This window comes from Cyprinus carpio, chromosome A8, assembly GCF_018340385.1.
Source record: "Cyprinus carpio isolate SPL01 chromosome A8, ASM1834038v1, whole genome shotgun sequence".
NCBI lineage: Eukaryota > Metazoa > Chordata > Actinopteri > Cypriniformes > Cyprinidae > Cyprinus > Cyprinus carpio.
In genome coordinates, this window is record NC_056579.1 from 9,474,267 (window position 1) to 9,495,395 (window position 21,129).

The 21,129-nt window shown below is 36.4% G+C and overlaps 1 protein-coding gene across 1 annotated transcript in view; it reads right to left on the reverse strand.

The window, feature by feature from the left end:
• The window catches only part of LOC109057732 (semaphorin-6B-like), a 110,607-nt gene that overhangs the window by 31,888 nt on the left and 57,590 nt on the right, over positions 1–21,129 (reverse strand). Inside the window, exons 2-7 of the mRNA XM_042763021.1 lie at positions 17,986–18,109; positions 16,646–16,760; positions 8,405–8,411; positions 4,002–4,100; positions 1,860–1,950; positions 826–945 (exon numbers count right to left, since the gene is read on the reverse strand). Of these exons, the coding sequence (XP_042618955.1) occupies positions 826–945; positions 1,860–1,950; positions 4,002–4,100; positions 8,405–8,411; positions 16,646–16,760; positions 17,986–18,091 (538 nt within the window). The 5' untranslated portion in view covers positions 18,092–18,109. The remainder of the gene's footprint in view (positions 1–825; positions 946–1,859; positions 1,951–4,001; positions 4,101–8,404; positions 8,412–16,645; positions 16,761–17,985; positions 18,110–21,129) is intronic.

The window sequence follows — 21,129 nt, forward strand, 5'->3', positions numbered from 1 at the left end:
GGGCGTTTTGGGACAGGAAGTGACCCAGGACAGCAGGAGGGAGAGAGCACAAGAGTTTGAGTCAGGACACAGATGTGCTTTCTGCTGCATCAGTGAGAGATCACATCAGAGCACAGACCGCAGGAGCAAAGGAAGATGGGAAGAGGGAGTGCAGTTTGACATCAGATTGGCTGCTGACTCAGATGTGGATCCTCAGGAAGCCTTATCGACCCTGACAATAATGCTCTATTTCAAAAACCTACCTCAGAATGCATTGTGACAACCTCCATGAAAAATAAATCCCAGATGGAGGATGAAGCGAGAGAAATGTTTATATATGTTTGTTTTTTTGTTTAAATGGTTTGTTATTTTGATTCTATCTATCTATCTATCTATCATATATATAAAACTAAAAATATTTAAAAAATAAATGACACAAAACACACACACACACACACACACACACACGTATGTTGAAGCGAGAGAAATGTTTATATATATATATATATTCTTTTATTTTTATTATTCTGTTTGTTTTTGGTATTTTATTTTTTTATTAATTTGTTTGTATTGTTTTTTTATTTTTTTTTTGTTAAAAATGGTCACTTATGAGGTTCAGTTAATATATGTAATAAGGCAGCTCACTAGGTTTTCTAACACTGAAGTCATGTGAGTGTAAACAAAATAGTTGTTTTTTTGTAATGGAATGGTTTTTAATTTTGGACACTTAACTCTCTTTAAAATATTATTTTTCTTTCTGTTAAATTTTAGATTTTGTATTAAAACAGCATTATGACTCTGCACAGCTTCCTCTTCCTGTCAACTAACGTTTGACGACTTTATTACCTCGAAACCATTTGGAGTCATGTTTCACCGTTCGCAGAGCAGGATTGTCCCCCAGACTCCTGTAGATCACAGCATCGATGGCCAGAAAATCAGTCACTGTGGCAGTGTAAAGATTCCCCTCTGGAAAAAAAAAGCACACAAACTGTATAAAATCTCTCTCTATAATAATGTGTAGAGGTAATATATGTGATGTGATGTGATGTGATGTGATGTGATGTGATGTGATGTGATGTGATGTGATGTGATGTGATGTGATGTGATGTGATGTGATGTGATGTGATGTGATGGGATGGTATGGGATGGGATGTGATGGGATGTGATGTGATGTGATGTGATGTGATGTGATGGGATGGGATGGGATGTGGCTGTGATGTGATGTGATGTGATGTGATGTGATGTGATTGATGTGATGTGATGTGATGTGATGTGATGTGATGTGATGTGATGTGATGTGATGTGATGTGATGTGAGATGTGAGATGTGATATATATATATCCCAAAATATCATATTATTTTATTATTATTAATTATAACAGAATGAAGACCCCATTTGCATCTAACATCTACAACCCTGTGTGTAGAGAAGTATGCGTTTTCACTTTCATACCTCTTAAGTTATACACATTAGTTGGTAAATTGGTTAAAACAACAGTTATTTTTAGCTGCTTTGCTTCTTTGCCTCTTTGATGGATCGGCACTGCCTTACGAACTAAAAATATGATCTCATTATACTTTCGTTGGTGTAATGAATCTTCATATATTAAAAAAATATTTCATTTCCTTTAGGTTCATCACGGCAGGAAGCCGTAAAGCCGTAATGCTGTGCAGAGAACATGCTGGACAGCATATGTGCGTGATTAGAGTGAGAGATACCCATAAATACTGTTCAAAGACTAGCATGTAATTAAGTTAGAGAATAACAACAGGGACATCAGCTTTTCCGCACTGCTGTATATCTTTATTTAGTGCTGTAATATGCAGGGACATTTTGCAGTCATGTTCAATGGAAAAGAAAGGAGATGGTGGAGCCTTACCTGCAAACAGGGCCACATTGGCATGTTTCGGGTCATATGGGCATCTAGCCATCCCACTGACAGTTTCCGCCACCATCTCAAGAGTGTCTCCCTGCACACACACACACACATAGAGAAAACGCATTCAATAATTAGAGAAAAATTCAGCAAAGCTATACAGAAAAATACAGAAAGTACGTGAAAAATGACTCTAGCTAAATAAATGTTTTTCTCACAAATGTACACTTTGCTAATACAAAAGCAGAAAGAGGAAAAATATGAGAAGTGAAGAATAACAGAAGCAAACTAAAACATATCCTCAACATTTAAATTTCAAAAACATCCACAGGCGATTTATAGCACAATTACAGTTCAAGCTGAAAATTATTCTCAGGCCATTAAAACTAACTATAAATAAACCTCTGCACTCTCCCTCTTTCTGTCTCTACCATATTTTTCTTTCTCTAGAGAGCCTCAAACTCTTGACAGGTGTAATAGTGTGTTTCAAACCTGACAGGTTGAGTTTGTTCATGTCCTCAAGACTTTTTCATACACAAACTTTTATCTTTCTAATTCCCTTGATGCAAATAGCGGCAGGTGCTTGTCAAGAGTGGGTAAGCACAGATGTCATTTATGAAAATTTTATTTTACTATTTTATTTTAATGTCTGTAATTTTGCTCCTATAAACCATTTCTCAAATTACTGGTGAACAGTGAAATTAATTTGTAAACTAATTTCTTATAAAGAAAACCCTTCGAAAATACAGGAAAAACAGTAACATTGTAAAACAGTATTACGATTTAAAATCACTCTTTTCTATTTGAATATATTTTAAAATGTAATTTATTCCTGTGATGGCAAAGCTGAATTGTCAGCTGAAATGACCCCAGTCTTAAGTGTCACACGATCCTTCAGATGATCAGGATCCATCATTCAAATTTCTTTTAGCAATGTTAAAAACAGTTCTGCTTATGGAAACTATAATGTAAAAAAAATATTATTTTTTTTCCAGCACTGTTTAAATCCAGAAAAAGTATAATTTTTGCCACAAAGCTTTTATTTGAAATATAAATATTTTGTAATGTTTTAAAATGTCTTTAATGTCACTTTGGATTAATATAACGCTAATTTAATGCTGAATAAAATTGATAATTACTTCCGTACAGTAGTATTCAGTATACAAATTTACACTTATATTATATTATATTATATTATATTATATTATATTATATTATATTATATTATATTATATTATATTATATTATATTATATAATTTTTTAAATATTAAAGTATATTATGTTATATGCGTGCTTATTTATGTGTGCATTTCTCGACCTGAAAGAGGCAGGTTGCACTCCGGCAGAGCTGATTATTAGTAATTATGTTTTTTTCTTCTTTATTCAGCAGGTATATCATTAGTGTGATTGGTTCAGAAAGAGCAGATCTGATATGCGAGGCAGGCGCAGTAGTGCTCAGGTGTGGCATTTATGGATGCCGTATTCAAGTTGATGCCGCAAGTGGACTAACAACTAAGACCCTCCATTAATGTGACTCACGTAGGCTGAAGGCGACAGAGTCACTGGCCAGATGGATGGAAGGCAACACACACACAAACACACTCACACTCACACTCAAGAGTCTTGAATTCAAATAATGTGCCTGTTGAGTGGCATTACCATTCTTTTCGAATAAATCATGCACGAAAAACTGCATCTGGACTGACTAATGACAGCTCTCTGCTCTTGAGGTCATCAGAAACAGCTTGGCCAGGCAGGTGAAAAAACAGAGTATAAACAAACGGCAGGGGAGATTCTTTCTGCTTGGGGGTTTTGAACAGAAACCCATCCGGGTCAGAAATGCGAGGTGACCCAATGAAGCCTGAGTCATTTAGAACAATGCCGCAAGCAGTGCTCTGAAATATACTGTATATAAGTTTTGAAGTGAAAAAGCAGCTAGGGAGAATGAAATAAAATATGTGTGAGAAATGTAATGGGCTGAAAAGAATAAATAAAGTATGAAAAAATTTAATGAGAAAATACAGAGCCCCAAAACACTGCCAGAACACTGGAGATATGAAAGACTAGATGGTGTGGTGATTTTCCGAAATAATATGTTTTTGTGCATGTGTTATGCAAGTGTGTTTCAAGTATTCAGTACTCACTGTATAATTGGCACATAAGGGATTGAAGGCATTGGTTCCGCAGATAAACAATCCGCCCTGCCGGCTGAGCAGAACCTTCATGTAGTTACGGCACTCATCCTAAAAAAAAAAAAAAAAAAAAAAACCTTATGAGAAAAAGAAGAAAGTCATTTGTATCCTAAATCAAACTCTCATGTACAAATTCCCTCTTAGAATGACATCACATTTCTCAGCACTTTCAATTTTATTCCAAGGATTGTTTGCATCTGTACAAACAATTTACTTGGCAAACCAGAGGCACGCCACAGAGAGTCATTCGTGCTAAACCTCGGTTCAATTGAACGCACATGTTTGAGCCTTGCACCTGTGAAGGGCTTTAAGAGATGTGAAACAGAGACCGCTAATGTCATGCTCCCCCACGTGCCACCCCCCACCAGTGTACCCTGCGTGTGTCCGCCAGTGTGGCACCATTTGATAGGCAGCAACCTGTTGGCAATGGGGCTACATGATCACAGCAATCTGTTATCGGATGAGAAGAGAGAGAGAGTGAGGATGTGTGGAAGGAGCCGGAGGGGAAGTGAGTGTTATTCCAGATGCTCAGGTCCTCACAGGATTCTTGTTTTTCAGTGGAGAGGTGAGGAGAGAGAGAGAAAAGGTTTGTGAGAGAAATCAATGCTAATTGCTTATTTTCTTTATTGTTAGATTTTTTATTGAATTAAATTATTTAAATTATATTAATTAAATGTTTCTAATTTTACACTTTACTCTTTTATTAGTTAATTTAAAAACAGAAAATTTTATTAAATGGCTTGTTTTCTTTATTTGCTATTTTTCTTTATTATTTATTTTAATTTTCTTACTGCTTTAGCAATAGCAATGTACACTCTTTGTCATGCCAATAAAGAATAAGAATGAGCAAGAGGTTAGAGATAAAGAATATAGAATCTCCTAAAATGCAGACTGGCGATAGATTATGAACTAACAGCATAACAGCTGATAACGGCACATTAAATCATATATATATATATGTCAGCCAACAATGCATTGCTATGAGTGTGCCTGGCCTGTTTATGTGTGTCTCTGTAAGACAGATGCTTTTCTTATCGTAACGGGATTGTGTGTAGGTGGTGGGGGTGCTGTGATTCAGATGTATCCTGTGTGTGTGTGTTTGCGTGTTTGCGTCTCTGTAGGAGACCAGTGCACATAAACCCCATAACTCTGCTCATAAAACTGATTCGCCAATTCCTTCAAGAGTCCAAACACTTGGCACAGCTCCTGGTCTGCTAAGTGATAAAGCACATCCCCCGGATAAACAACAACAGCCTTCTCATCCTACTCCAGCCCTTCAATCACCATCACCTGCTCTTTTCATTTTCATCCCCTCATTTCATAATTTCAAAGGCCTGTTTCATTTACACACTATTTATTAGTCCATTAGGAGTTCTCTCTAGAATTGGACATCCTCTGTACCATCAACTGCCCTCTGCTCCATTTCATAATGGCCTTCTCTTTCTTTATCCCTTTATTTTTCCTCTTCTGCTACCAGTCCAATTATCCCTTTATCCTTCCTGTGTCCTTCTATAACCCACCCTTTCCACTCCCGCAGCATTTCTCTTCCAGACTGTTCTTCTCTCTGCTTTTTCAATTTATAGTAATTTATTGGCTTGATTGTTGCCAAAGCATCAACACGCATATAAACACAAAAGCAGTCACAGGAAAAAAGATAGATGGTAGCTACGGTAATAAAATAACTCCATACAATAAGGAGTATAAGATTAAATGGTAACACTTTATTCTCACTATTAACTAGTTGCTTATTAGCATGCATATTATTATTATTATTAATTCTTAAAGCACATATTAACAACTAATTTACTAACTATTAATAAGCAGCAAGTTCATTGAGGCAAAAGTTGTAGTTTAATAGTTAATAGTGTGAATTGGACCTTAAAATAATAATAAAAAAAAATATTGGTACTAACATAACATAACATAACATAACATAACATAACATAACATAACATAACATAACATAACATAACATAACATAACATAACATAACATAACATAACATAACATAACATAACATAACATAACATAACATATAACATAACATAACATATAACATAAGAGGAATTTTAAGTTTTAAATAACAGTTTGAGGTTTCAGTGGATTTTAGTATTTCTGTAAGCTTATCACTGTGAAGGAAGTGAAGGTCATTTCCTCCATTCCAAATCAAGTTTTATTTGTAAAATTCCCTGAAAAAATGTCTTCTCTTTTCCTTGTCTACCTGTCAGCCATATTTATTCAGCTTTCAGGGCCTTGACTATCACTGCAATTTCTCACTGTTGGTGTCAAGTACTAAATTATTTATACTGGGTACCAGATAAGTTTACCACCCAAGCTTGTGTGTGAGAGAGCCTTAGTCAAAGGGCGTTGGTTCCTGGTTTTTTCTAACAGATGCTAAGCTGAACAAGTGAATTCCTCCCTGACCTCTCTCTTTTTTCTTCGATGAATCTCTAGACATGACATCCACACCAACACCACACATCTGCACACAGTACTCCCTGCATTCCTAGATCACTGATATCTTTATATCGAAACGCATTCCTTTAAAATGCAGTCCCACAGTAACACCATAAACCATCCACAGACCCACAGTGCCTCATAACAACTCCAAAACCACGTCAAGTTGAGATAAAAGCTTGCAACAAGTGATGAAAGCTTGAAAATATTTTCAACTGCCAGTGTTATTTTAGTACTATTTATATATTATTAAAATATTTATTAATATTTCAAATTTGTTTTTTATTTAAGTTTTAAGTATTTTTTTTCTATTTAGCATTCATTTACTTTTACTTCAATTTTAGTTTAATAATTCAAATTAAACTTCAGTTACAAAGGCAAAATTTTTAACTTTTTTTTTATATATATATATAGTTTTAGTTAATAACACTGTCAAAAGCAACAAGCAATGAACAGAACATATTAATGATTGCTTGGTTTCTATTTTTGCCATCAATGCTCATTTAAATAACAGAGCACTGTTTAATTTTGTCACACTAATGATTGATTGAAATGAAGGACTTCAGGTTGGTTTGTCACTCCAAAATGCTTTTAACATGAACATTGCATTAATTGTTACGCAGCGCGGTCAGTTGACTGGATACAGCATAAATCTGCACAGCTTTATCACCTGCGAGAGTGACTCATCTCCCACGTATCCACTTAAACACTTCAGACATTGTTCCTCATAATAAAAGGGTCATATTTACAATAAGCAAAGCTAACTCTCAGAAGTTTCCATTACATGCTCAACTGATTCTGTTTCTCCAACCATGAGAGGAGATAGAATACTGAAGAGCTTTGACAAGGAAAAAGCACAAAAAAGTTGGCAGGGACCTCTTTTCCCCCTTTCTGTCTCTATCTTTCCCGTGGCAATGCTGTCATCTCTAGAATTCCCTTTGTAATGTTTTTTGTAGTGGTCAGACAGGGACATTAACAGCAGGTGCTTAATTAGTGCAAATGTGCCAGATTGCAGTGAGAGTGTTGTTTTGTCTGTTGTCTGTGTGTGTTGTGTTGTTTATTTGGTTGTGTGGGATGTTTGGTTAGACGGACAAAAGTGGGGAGAAAATGATTGAAGTTTTGTGTATGTGTGAGAGAGGGATTGTGTGCGTTTGTGTTTTTGCTCTAGGGCTAATCTACGCCCCCTCACACACTTTGACGCTGATAGCTGGTGAACACACCATGGGCTAACATTAACATTGAGAGCAGGCTAACGAAAGCAATCATGGAGCTTAAGGATTCAAAAGCATGAGTGAGAGGCTGAGTGTACTGTAATCAGGACTAGGGGATGAAATGTGCCCTAAAAGTGTGTTAAATGTGTAAAGTAGACCTGTAAGGGTCCAAACCCAAATTAACATGACAAAAACATAAGACCAAACAACAACAAACAGAATACTAACAAACGAAGCGAAGTAAGATGCGATTAGCTAGTCTGTGCTTGAGTGGTTCACTTAGATTCAGTATCCAGATTCAAAGCGGTTCTTTTAGAATAACGATTTAGTGTTTTTCTTTTTTAGAAGTCATTTGTATTCACATCTATATATAGTGCAGATTCAGAATTCATATGCAGCTTGGATCCTTTAGATTTAGAATTCAGATTCACAGCGGCTCATTTATATCGAGAATATACAAATGCAACTTCAGCTGAGAATTCAAATTCTAAATTTGGCTTCAGAATGGTCGACTTTAGGCTGGAATACACTAGACGACTTCTAAAATCTAAATGATCTTTTAAAATCTTTTTAAAATACTAGGCATCACACACTTGACGATGTTGTAAATGGTGACAGAGGAAAAACCGGGAATCATACACTAGCTGACTGAGGATCACAACAATAAAAACAGATTTAGAAATGCACCTCGTTGCTAGGAGACACATGAGAAAAGAAAACAGTATATGTTCTAAAACAGGCTTAAAATACCAAACATATTTTGATATCCTCCAACTTTATGGGTTTTCCACTGCGTACAGTACCTGGAACTTTTTTCAGTACCACCACAGTTGAGGTTCAAAGCGAACTGTACCGTTATCAAAACGTGACGTGTAAACTCTGCTGATCACTGATTGGTCACTACCTGTATCATTGATCTTGCAACATGAGACACAACAGACCTGCTAGATTAAAATCAGCACAGCCAGCGAAGATTGCACGCAACTGTTTTGAACAACTGTTTTTGAGTGCACCTTTTTTAACAACCAAAAAATGGGTGTATCGTGTTCTGTTGAGGAAGTACAAACGTTCCTCTCATTGATAGTCGAGGAGCGGATTCAGTGAGAGCTTGATGGGGCGACGCGGAATGAAGAAGTTTTTCAGGAGTCACGACAGTAGAGGGGTCGCAACGACATGTGAATAATCCCGCCCATTCTAAATCGGTACTAAACTGCAGTGGAAACGCAAACCGAGCTGTGCCAAGCCAAGTTGTACCACACAGTGGAAAAGCCCCATAAGATTCAGAATCTCTATTACTGATGTTTATTTAAGGTTAAGATTCAGAATTCTGATACTGAATGTTTTTTTACACATACCGTACACAGAGTCTGTTCTATATTCAATTAAAAATTATATTCCGTTTATATCCAATTTTGATTCTTTTAGATTCAGAGTGATTATATTACATAATTATAATATTTTATAAATGTAAAGTGTTTCACTTTAGTTTCTGTAGATTCTCGATTCAGATTGGTTCTCAAGTATTAAGTAAATCCATGCAGGTGTGTGTAAATGGAAGTGCAGTGAGCTGCATCATCACATTATTGGTGAAACAATCTAAGTGCTGTCAATCATAATGTGTCTAGAATTGGCACAGAATTTCCTTTCTGCAACCACTTCAGTTGATTTGCATTAAACCAACTCCAGAGTCCCTGTGTGTGTGTGTGTGTGTGTGTGTGTGTGTATGAACCTAGTTGCTTTTGACACTTGCAGTGAGAGAAGAGCATCTGCATTCATTGGAGATTACAAAATGCCCTCCTGTAGATCCAGATGAAAGGGGCAGAGATGTGGAGATTGAATTTCCCTCCCAATTACAGCCGCGTGGCCTCTTAGATCAGCTGTGCAGAAAGATTTAATTACCAAAACCAATTACCCTAGTGGCAAATGTATCACAGTGAAAAATGCAAGGACTCACACAGGAGGACTAGAAAACGATGTTTATGGGTATATACTGTAGCATGTGTTTGTGAAGACGTGTGTATCTGTGCATATCAGTGTCCACTCAGTGTGAGATCTTGGGCTCGGTTTAAGAGCTTGTCTCGTCTCTCATTCATCTCTGCATGACCTCTCATGTTTGCAGACTTATTAACTCTAAGAGGGCAATTCTCTCTCTCTCCTTTCCCTCCCAACAGTCCCTCTTTCTCTTGCCCTTAATCTCTCCTTTATTCTATAGCCGTTTTAAAGGAGAAGCTCACCCCAAAATTAAAATGTCATGATTTACTTCTTCCAAATGTCTTCCTTGTCATTACACTGTTAATGTTTTAATGGAACTACTTGAAGAATCTTCAAGCAGAAAATAATTACATTTAGAATTTATACTCAGATTCAGAGTGGCTCATGTACATTAGAATGTACAGAAGCAACTTAAAATGAGAATCCAGATTCAGAATGTTCACTAAGGCTATGTTTAAACAGCACAAACCACAATGAAACTGATCTTTTTGTTTCTGATTCTGAAATCAGATATACTGTAGGTCTGACGTTTTGCAATGCAACTTTGGAATTCATGCACCTTATGACATTCAAGATCATAATTCTACATCGATTGTGCTGATAGATTCTACTTGGAGTGTACTGTTTAGTTCACACTTGAATCTTATATTCACCATCTTTGTGAACAGCCAAAAAATAAAGATAAAATAACACAAGATCAAGTTTCATGGGAGAAAGTAAATCAAACAGGTTTGAAACAAAACATATGGATGAGTAAATGATGACAGAATATTCTTCTTTAAGTGAACTGTACCTTTAACATCTTTCTTGTCCACCCTTTCTCTTTCACTGACCCCTTCACTCATCTCATTTATATGGGTCTTTCTCTCTGTTTTTCACCCATCCCTAGGGCAGAAAGGTGGGACAACAGCTCGCTTTCTCTCTCCGTTCCTTTGTATGTCTCATCTCACTTGCTCTCTTCTGTGCTTTTGTATTATGCTTTTTCAGTCAGATTCAATGTCAGGTGTCACTTTCGGTGTTAAATAAGTCATTTTCTCTCTTTTTCACTCTTTTCTTGTCTGGAGGGGATTAAGTCATCCTTCACTCTTCCCACACAGGCACCTTTCAATAAAAACTCCCTTACACTCTCACTGAAGTCAAACAAAATACCCAGAATTCCAGAAGATGAAGCAGAAAGGGTGTGTGAAAGGAAGACATCTGCAGTGGTCATGCATGGGCAGCTGTGGGGACTGCTGGCAGCTTTTGACACCCCTCTATATTTTTGCAGGGGCGCACGGCACAAAAAAAAAAAGATTTCCTGAAAATTTGCCATAGGCAGCTCTTGTGATTGCACCTTAAAGTGTGAGCAGGGGCACAAATAATGTGATACGCACATATAAACATATTTAAAGTGAATAAATGGAAATGTTTAACAGTGTGTTTGTGATATGAGTGTGTGTTTGTATGGGTCAGGTTTTGCCTCCATTGCAGCGACCAGTCGATGCACCCTCAATGAAAACAGCTCACTAAGCATATTAAGAAATGCCTAAATAATGGACATGTAAAATAAAAACTAAAAAAAAATAATAATAATAATTAGTGAAAAAACATTTTCTAATTAATTAATTAAGAGAATGGACAAACAAATATGCGATCACATATCATATAAAAAGCCATCACTGCCAAAATGTTTGCATAATCTTAGGAGGTGAACTATTCATTTTTTTGTTTTGTTTTGTTTAATTCTGAAAAAAAAGGCTTTCTTTTAATGCTAATCTAGAGCAATAATAATTAATTTAATTTAAATGAAATGTAAAGTATTTTTGTTTTTTTTATTTATGTGAAATGTGGATTTTTTTTATTTCTAATCTAGAGCAAATATGTTATGTTTTTGCAGTTTGTGACAACATGCACTCACTGCTCAGATGTTTTCCCCTTCACTTCTTTGTCGTCGTCTTCAGCCAAGCGTTTCGAAACATGACCTCACCCCTTCTGATTTCCGTAGGCGGGATTATTTTTAATGATATTTTGATGGGCTGCTTCCCATGTCCCCCTTCAACATTGTAGTTCAAGAGGCCGAGTCTCTTGAAAAAGTTTATTTTTTTTAAATCTCCCTTTGGAGGTCAACTTGTTCATCTTTTTTATTAACAGCATAAAGTAAAAAAGCATAATAGGACCCCTGTGTGTTTTTGTTACTGCCATCTTGCTCACCGCTTCTGGGTCCTAAACCTTGCCAGACGCCCCCTCAGAAAACAACAAAACTGCTATACACACTCATCTAATACTGAAAAACCAACCCTAACCTTTTTCTCCATACTGAAATCCAGCTCCAATCGGAACACTGTGAGTCATCTCTGTACACATAAGCATTAAAAAGTGCTCATAAATGCTGCTGAGATAGAGTGAAATGAGTAGACTTGTGAAACCACCACATCATGACTTACTCCCAAGCAAAGCAAGAACGCCATTCCAGAGAAGCAATTTTCTTTATCAGAAATTGGCTTGTTTTCAATCATCGTGCACTAAAAAACACGTCTTTATTTTAAAATGTAAAAATAAATCACATACTGTACTATTGAAATTGGTTTCAATCCAAGTCAAGTATTTTTTGGATCAATTACCATTACAAAATCTCAATCTTAAACATTTGATCATTCTGTGTGTTTGTGTCTTTAAAATAGGGTAAACTCCAAGGAAGCTTTTTTGACACAAAAAACAATTATATAACACAATTAGATTTACACTTAAAACAAGATAACACAATTAGATTTAATTTAATTAGCTGTCAATTCAGTTGAGGCTTAAAACAAGAGAATTGAACATCAGATGGCTTTCTCTGTTGAAGTGATGCAGTTAGGCAGAAAGAGTCTACAAAAGTCCTCACCTCGTGGTAAAGAAATTACTTTAAAGACATACGATATCATCATCAGGTGTATTCTGAATGTTTGATAACAAAGAGCACAGAGATATTTTACAGAGAGATCTTGTTCCGCACAGCAGTCATTAATAAGTTGTCCTATTTTGAGATCACCCTGATCCGTTCTCACCGTCGGAATACCTGCAATCCCGCGCAGTGCGGAAACAAACTCACTCGGAGAGGAGAGAGAGACGCAGATTGTTTATCTGTTAACATGAGTAATGGGAACCGTGTCATTTCAGTATCAGCTATTTATCACTACTACATAATCACGATTCTTTGATCAGCATTATGACACCTGCTGCAGCGGCGCTATTCCAGGTTGATCAGCTGATTTCCCTTCCATATCTTTATTCAGTTGAATAACCCACCCCAGTAACGAACACAAAAGTAAATGAATGCAGATTATTTTGCATGCAAAAGTACTCCTAAATACTTAATTGAAGACAGCATCCAGTGCACCCACAGCAACATTCCTGACACAACCACTTTTATTAACCAAGTATATCTTGTCTATATGTTTTCCCTTGCGGTGTCTATTTGAATTCCCAAGTCTTTATGAATCTGATGAAGGACTGTTCATTTTTAATAAATGCCGTGTTTTGGTGTCTATAGAGTACCATGGTTTACACGCCTGAATATTGATCGGAAGGTCTAGAGAGCTGCTGTGCGCATCTAAAAGGTCTAAGAGCTTGTGTGATTTAAAATCTTGTGTGTTTGTGTATTTAAAATCTTGTGGTCTAAGAGCTGCTGTGACTAAAGCATACGTTTTCTGTCTGACAAACATTAATTTGTGATCCATCTGTCTCAGTGCAATTTTGCGATTCAAGCTCACAGACCATGTCCCCTCCATAATTCATAACCCACAATTATGTGCAGTAGTGAAGACCGCATCCAGTGATGGTTTGTTAAAATGAATCCCCTTGGCCATTCCCTCTCTGATTGGCTTATTTAGAGAGCACAATCTTAAGCAGATACAATCACCCATGCAGTAAAGCAAAGAAAGAAAAGGTGTGTTTGGAGTTCGAAGGTACCATCACATTTACATTAATATAAAAACAGGCTTAATAGTTATACAAGGTTACCAAACAACAGATTATTTGGACAAAACATGCAGAACATTGGCAAGAATAGAACATACAGGCGCCAGTAAAAACTCTTTCTTTATCAGTACCTTCACTATCTTGTACACAAACTTTAATCTTCTTGCTAAATTTTACCATGTAATTCATCTTGCATAGTTTCCATCTACATATTGTTATGCGAATTGAGAAATGCTGGATGGAAAAAGGAAGATGTAAATCATTTCCAAAATGTGCATAAATACTTGCATAATCTGTATACAGTTTTATTCAGGAAGATATGAAATGCGCATAAACCAAAGGTTGTGCTCCCTTCTGATTTTAACTGACATTTTATTTTAAATCCCAGTTCAATTCCTGAAACAAACAGGATGTAGAATTAAATTTAATATTTTTAACAAGAAAGGCATTGTATGTATGAAAAGCAATGTAGGCTGCATGGATGGATGGAATTCTTCAATTCTGAATTTTGCACAACCCTAGCAATAAACTACAACACATTCACCAAACTTTTTTCTACTTATCTACTTTAACATTCCAAGAGCTCTGAATTGTAATTTCCAACTTGCAGATAAAATATCTAGAGACCAAAATATCAAAAACCTGGCATAGAACATGCACATCTTAGCAATCACGTGGCAATGCCACATCGTAATGGATTGTAACTTTCTAACTTTCCCTATTTGATTTTATCTCACTCCATCTATCTTTCTTCTCTCTAGATTGGTAGAATGTCTGAATGATGGAGTGCCTCTGGCCACCATTACTGTATTATTACATTGCATTACATTTATGCATTTGGCAGACACTTATCCAAAGCGACTTAACATTGCATTCATTGTATATTTTATCAGCTCATGCAGGAATGCTGAGAGATACATTATGCAGTACTGTGTGTTTGTTACAACACTATGCTCTCATTCAGTGCTACAAATTTATGACCATACTGACAAGCAGAAAAGTGACCTGAGGTACTCAGGATCCCTCATGGGGGGGCTGACTATATTTAAAATTAGCTATGAAGGAGACAGCTAAAAGAGAAAGTGTATGTCAATTGTGGCACTACAGGAGGTCTCAAACCGTTCTTCCCGCATCCCACAGCAGCCCTGACGGCAGCGGAGACTTCATTTCTCTGCACTATTGGAGGCCGTATGTCAGTCAGGCGGTGTTTCCATGACCTCAGAGGTCAGCCGGAACCTGTCCCACACCGTTAGTGACAGGTTCGAGGTTGGAATGTGTTGAGTTTCACTCCTAAGCCTAATTGAAAGACCTGACCTCTCGACGAGGTCAAATACAACGAGGTGGCTGAAGCTTGATTTAATGTGACTTAACCAGGTCGCCGCTGGCAATCTAAGCCGCCCTCCTCTAGTTACTCAGAGTGTTAATTATTTACACAGATCACAAAAGAAACACCTCATTTGTCTTATAGGTGTATTTATTTATGGCTTGGACTGATTTCTTCCCCCAACAAGTCTGGGGCTAGTTTGCAGTCGCTTGTGTGGGAGTCAGAAATTTCTGGAGGAAAGTGTGTTTAATAAAATACTTGAGTCCTCTCATCCCTGACCAGGTGTTGGCAAGGTAATACTGTGAAGCGGTTGAGAGGCTGGCTGCTTTCTTGGGGCATGGTCTTGAGCAGTTATGCTAATGCTAACAGGATTTAGCCCGCCTGCATCCCTTATCACACTTAAGCATGCAGTTGCAGAGTTTATTCAGTCAATCCAGGCTGTCTATATCCTTGACATGAAACTTCACTGACTATCTCTCTCCCTTGCTCCTAAGCAGTACTGCTTCCTTTTTATTTCACTCGGCGTTGCCGTTGTTATTGAATGCTCCCTCTTGAGTCATCGGCAAAATAAATCTCCTTTTCCACAGAGGTCATTTTCTGTTGGCTACGGCAAACACCTCCATTTACTTCAGACACTGATAGGTACATACAGTTTGCTGACTGCACACAGCGGGGCTTGAATTTCATCTAATTACGTCGGCCACAGTGGCACCATGTAGGAAAGAGTTCATAAAACAGTCGCTTGGCTCTGAGTTGAGCTTCTTTAGGCCAAAGACTTTTGCCCTTTTTTATGAGAGAGCCCAGTCTGGCCGTCCCAAGTTATATGGCACTTTGTGATCTATATTTATTTTCGAGGTTTAATTTTTGACATGGTCGAGCGGGCAGGTCATTTCCTGACACGGTATGAGGGCCTTTATTAGAGTATGACGCCTCCCCCCTGGACCCCTACAGCTTTTGGTAACTATCACCATATGTTTGAACACTCCCAGTGGACGTGCCGGCCATTTTTGGGAAGTGTTGCATAAATTCACAAAAATTGGCTTATTTTTGTAAAGAGCCAAACCTAATGAAGTTTTGTTTTTGTTTATCTATTCCTAACCCCGGCTCCTTAAGGTAGGCAAAAAATGCAAGAAAGCAAAAACATCATTGACCTTGTGACCCCCAAAATCCTAAAAAGACTACAGATCCAGACTTTACATATCTAACCCAGCATCGCCACAATGAGAAATTCAGCATGCTTCTTACAGGCAAAATAAAAGGATAAAATAAAACAAAATAAAGTACAATTAAATTCAAAAAAAAAGAAAACTAAATAAGAGTAAATTAAAATTTGAAATGTTAATTAAAAATTAATAAATGTTTAAATGTTCAATTATGTTTGTTTCTATGTTTCACAGAAGAAAGCAAGCCATACAAGTTTGGAACAACACGAAGTTGAGTAAATGATGACAGAATCCTTATATTTTGGGTGAATTATCCTTTAAAAGACTTTGAAAGCTGTTTAATTACTATCTACAAGAAGCAGAAATTCAGACTCTTGATCTCAAAAGAGATTGTTTTTGAATGTCACATAATTTACTTAAACACATGTCTCTGTGCAGGTAATTACAGATGCTGATCTAACGCTAATTACAGGGTACACACATGGTAATCCGCATTATTTCGCACTCTACCTGGCTCCGATGTAAAGGGTACGATTGACCTGCAGGATCCTCTGAATGTGTAAGGGCTCCTGTCTGAGAGATGAGTGATGGGGTCGTCCGAGAAACACAGGATACCTTCTCACCACTGAGGGAAAAAGCAGTAGATGAAGTAGTGAGTGATAAAGGGAAAGAGTTGACAGAGGGTTGTATCATCTCTTCATTTCACTTCTGGGTGTGGGTGATCCGTTAAGGCGAAAGGCGTTCGATCACTCACGAGTCACACTTGAGATAATGTTGACAGCTGCCTGTAGTTGCTCTTCAGTGGTTTTCACAGATAAAGTCTGTTCTCATCATCTGTCAGCCTAGTCAAGTTGTGTTGTTACCAGAGGTGTAAAAATGTACTGAGAAATGTCACTGAAACCTGTTACCTGACAGTGATAATGCACAATTTCAACTATCTGGTTTTATAGTTGTTTGATATTTTAATGTAATTGTTGGTGGAAATAGGAAAGTATCTGAAGGCAGGGATAAAATAAATTAAATTAAATGCAAAATTAAATTACAAAACCGGGGAAAATTTAATTAAAATCAAAAATGTAAATGAATGAAAAATAAACAAATATGCTTTTAATAATAATTACAATAATCATATTTAATAAAGAAATTACAGATTACACTTTTCATGCTTCATGAAAATATATAGCTGTCTCTTTTTTTAAATGTTAAAGTCATCAAAAAAAATATTCTTTAATAAAATTATTATTATTAACTCAATTAAGGAACAAGGCAAGAAAAAGGATCCAATAAAAAAATAAAACTATGTAAAATAAAGTAAAATTCAATAAAAAAATTACATTAAATGAAAACATTTTTAAAAGATAATAATAAAAAAATATGAATAAATAAATGAACAAATAAATCCATACAAGAAAATATATAGCAGCCTACATTTATCTTTTAGGATTTTTAGGGAATTCTGAAGTTTGAAAACCCCTGTAGTCACATTTACCATTGGTCAGTGAAATTTTGCAAACAAAATCCAACATTTTAATGTTATTGAGGTACAATTACACAAATACTTTACACCCGTTTATTACTCTCTTTCTCTATCTTTTCCTCTCTTTTAATATGTGATAAGACTCTCCCTAGAGATTTCCGCAGCTCCTCGTCTCTTTATCCTCCTACCTTGAGCTTTATAAACCCCAGACAGACATGCATGAGTTAGGCTGGGATGCATGGAATCGATATTATTGATGAGTGATCAATCACATGCCTGTTCTGCATTAGAAAGTGAAAGCTGAGAGCCTGAGAGAGTAGACAGGGCCCAACCCTGATCCTGATGACTGCATGTGAAATGGAGATATGGTTACCTTCAGTGGGGATAAAGTTCAGAGGTCCAGGTTCCTCAGGGAAGACCGCACACACCAACCGCGGGAGCCAGAAGAGCCCGATGAAAGCTTTGGCCACAGTCGTCATGGTAGTGGAGCTCCGGCACTATGACAGGAACATGCAAAAAAAGAGTCAGGTGAGGTGGCATAAGATCTAGCTAGATGCACATTTCTGGTTACATTCACTTAGTGAATAAAACTAGCACTCTGATGGACTCTAAAACATCTCTATCATCACCACAGAGATTAAGATCAGTAATTAAGTCATCCACCAATAGAATTTGTGCCAGTCAGCCCTAATGGTCCATTTGGTGTGGTGTGTCACAGAACGGTCATCAAAGACACAGGACCAAGGACTGAACTGCCTGGACAACTAACAAAAGGCCTTCACAGAAAGCCAGAAATGGGGAGGGGGCTGGAGCGCATGTGAGTGGGAACCTCTGTTTAAAAACCTAGAGAGCTGCCCTGCTGTCTACTGCCACAGGCAGCATCCTAACTGAAATAAACATTTGTAATGCCCTACACACCAAGTATATACCACAGGGATTTTTAAAAAAGTCTTCATGGAAGAGTTATAAGCTATGAACCAAACCAACCAGCTTCAGTGAATCATCACAAACTTTAATTTGAAGCAAAAAAGTATTGTGGGGAAAAAAGGTACAGGACTCTGCACATGACAGCTTTAATAAAGAACAGAACTACAATGCCATGAAGCAATTCAAATGACAATCTAATTTAAAATGGTATATACATACAAGATTGATGATTTAAAGATGCTGATTATACAGCAATTAGAAAAAATATATGAACAATATATGAACACCATTTACAGTTTCATGGGAGTGGGTGGGCACTAAGCATTCTTTTAGTATGATTTGCATGTCACAAATCTCTGATAGGTGGAGATATCATATGAGAATCATGGGTAATTTTATTTTTCACCAGGAATTGTTAAAAATAATGTAAACCACTGTTAAAAATAATTTTTTAATAATAAAAAAAAATAAAAAGTTGAAATAATGTGGGCTGATGGCTTCAAAAAAGCTTATAGCATTGATTAACAACCTTGTAGCTCACAGCTACAAGCTTAAAGTCTTTAAAAAATTTTAAGTTATCATTCAAATAATAATGTCCTATGAATGGGATTACTACATAGCAAGCACTATGATCTAGTGTATGGCGCTATAGTATAATCACTATGTTTTTTATTATTATTTTTTTTTTTTTTCATAAAACTTATGAGTGTGGCTGCATATCTGTGCACTTGAGAAAGTTACTACAAGTAGAGATGGACTTTTAAATTGAATGCCTGAAAATAGACAGTTATTGTATTTTTTCAGAACTCCTGCCCTCTTGAAAAAAAGAAGAAAAAAAAAGGCGGCAGAAAGAGAGAAGATGTGATGGAAATACAAATGTCACTCAAATTAAAGTGCAATGCAATCTATGTGGAAAATTACCTCTGCACTTCAGAGAGGCACAGAAAAGCTCTGGAGAACTGTCACAATAGTATTGTCTGTAATAGTCTAACGTAATAGTACAACCTGAAAAAAGGGATTTCAATGGACAGATGATACATGTATGATGTTGTGTATCTTTTACTGGTTTGAGAGACACCAAAACAGTTTTTATAGCTCAAAAAAAAGGAAAAAAAAGAATTTTGTTAGTTAAGTCTATTAAAAATTAAATTTTATTGGATTAAAATGCCATCAAATCAAATCCACAATTCTCAATATAATATTGAACTGTTCGGTACGTCATCCATGGTTCAATATGCGCTTGTGTATTGTTTTTCAGTTTTGAGTATAATTTCTGTGAGTCCACACGCTGAGATGAGGAAATGCCTCCCTGTTTATATTGTGCATCTGAAAAAGCAACACTCGCTTAACATCTTCCGCTGTAATGACTTGCAATGAGAAGCGTTTCTAAACCTGTTGTCCAACAAAAGACATCATAACTTGTTTTTACTCCACAACATCAGTCAAGTGTTTGAAATAACTTTCTTTTGTGATGTGTTGTGATGTGGCTTCTTATCACAGAATGAGGCAGAAAATATATTCTATACTGTAATAAAGGCTAAAACCTAGGCTAAAACCTATCTATTGCCACAGTTAAGTGTTTATTGTCTTCATGTTTCATCATTCAAAACATGTCTATCTTTTATTCAGCTACAGTGATAGCTGGATGACTTTGTTCATATTAGGGATTTCCTGGAGTGTCATGAATTCTATTGCTTCTGTGATGCATATGTGGATTTCCTGAGCACCCTCCGGCTTCCAGTATGAATGAGACAATGCTACATATGTTGATAGTGCTCCATAAAGACAAATCCATCCTATATTGGGTAAAAATAGTAAAAAATAATACTTCTTTCAAAAGAAATTAAGTAGACATATGATTATACATGTCTTTTTCCAGTGTACAGAAGTTTTTTGATGTTAATTTGTTTATAACAACACATTAAATTCCAAAAAAAAACTCTGATGTGCCAAGCCATCAAAACCGAACCGAAAAAAAAAAAAACGAGGTATGTATTGAACCATGGGCTAACTGTATAGTTGCATCCCTATTCCAAACTGACTTTCCTTTTTCTTTCAAACAAAAGGAGAATATATTTAAAAAAATGTTTACACTGTTTTGTCCATACAAGGAAAGTCAGTGGGGTCCAAAACAACATCAACAAAAGTCACATTGACTTTCAAAAATAAATCTTCTTTTGTGTTCTGCGTTAGAAAGAAATGCATACTGAAACGACATGAGGTTAAACAAATAATGAGAGAATTTTTATTTTTGGGTGAACCCTTTAAAACTACAGCAACACTTATATTGGGTTTTGATTAAGCCAAAGGAACAGATCAAGAATATTGAACAGCATAACAGACCAAAGCAATTCTCAACAGAACATAAAAGCTCAATAATGGAAAACCAGCTTTTCATACCTTTTAAATGAACTGTACTATGAACTATTGTATTTGTACAAAAGAACGGCTGAAGAACCTGGGAAATTACAAGGCCAGTGTTGTCATGCGTTTCTGATATATTTTCCACAGTGGTCAATGGTTTCAATAGCATGAAACTCAATATAAGAATGAGTAGTACTCCGCTATCTCTCCGCTTGAGTGTTAACAA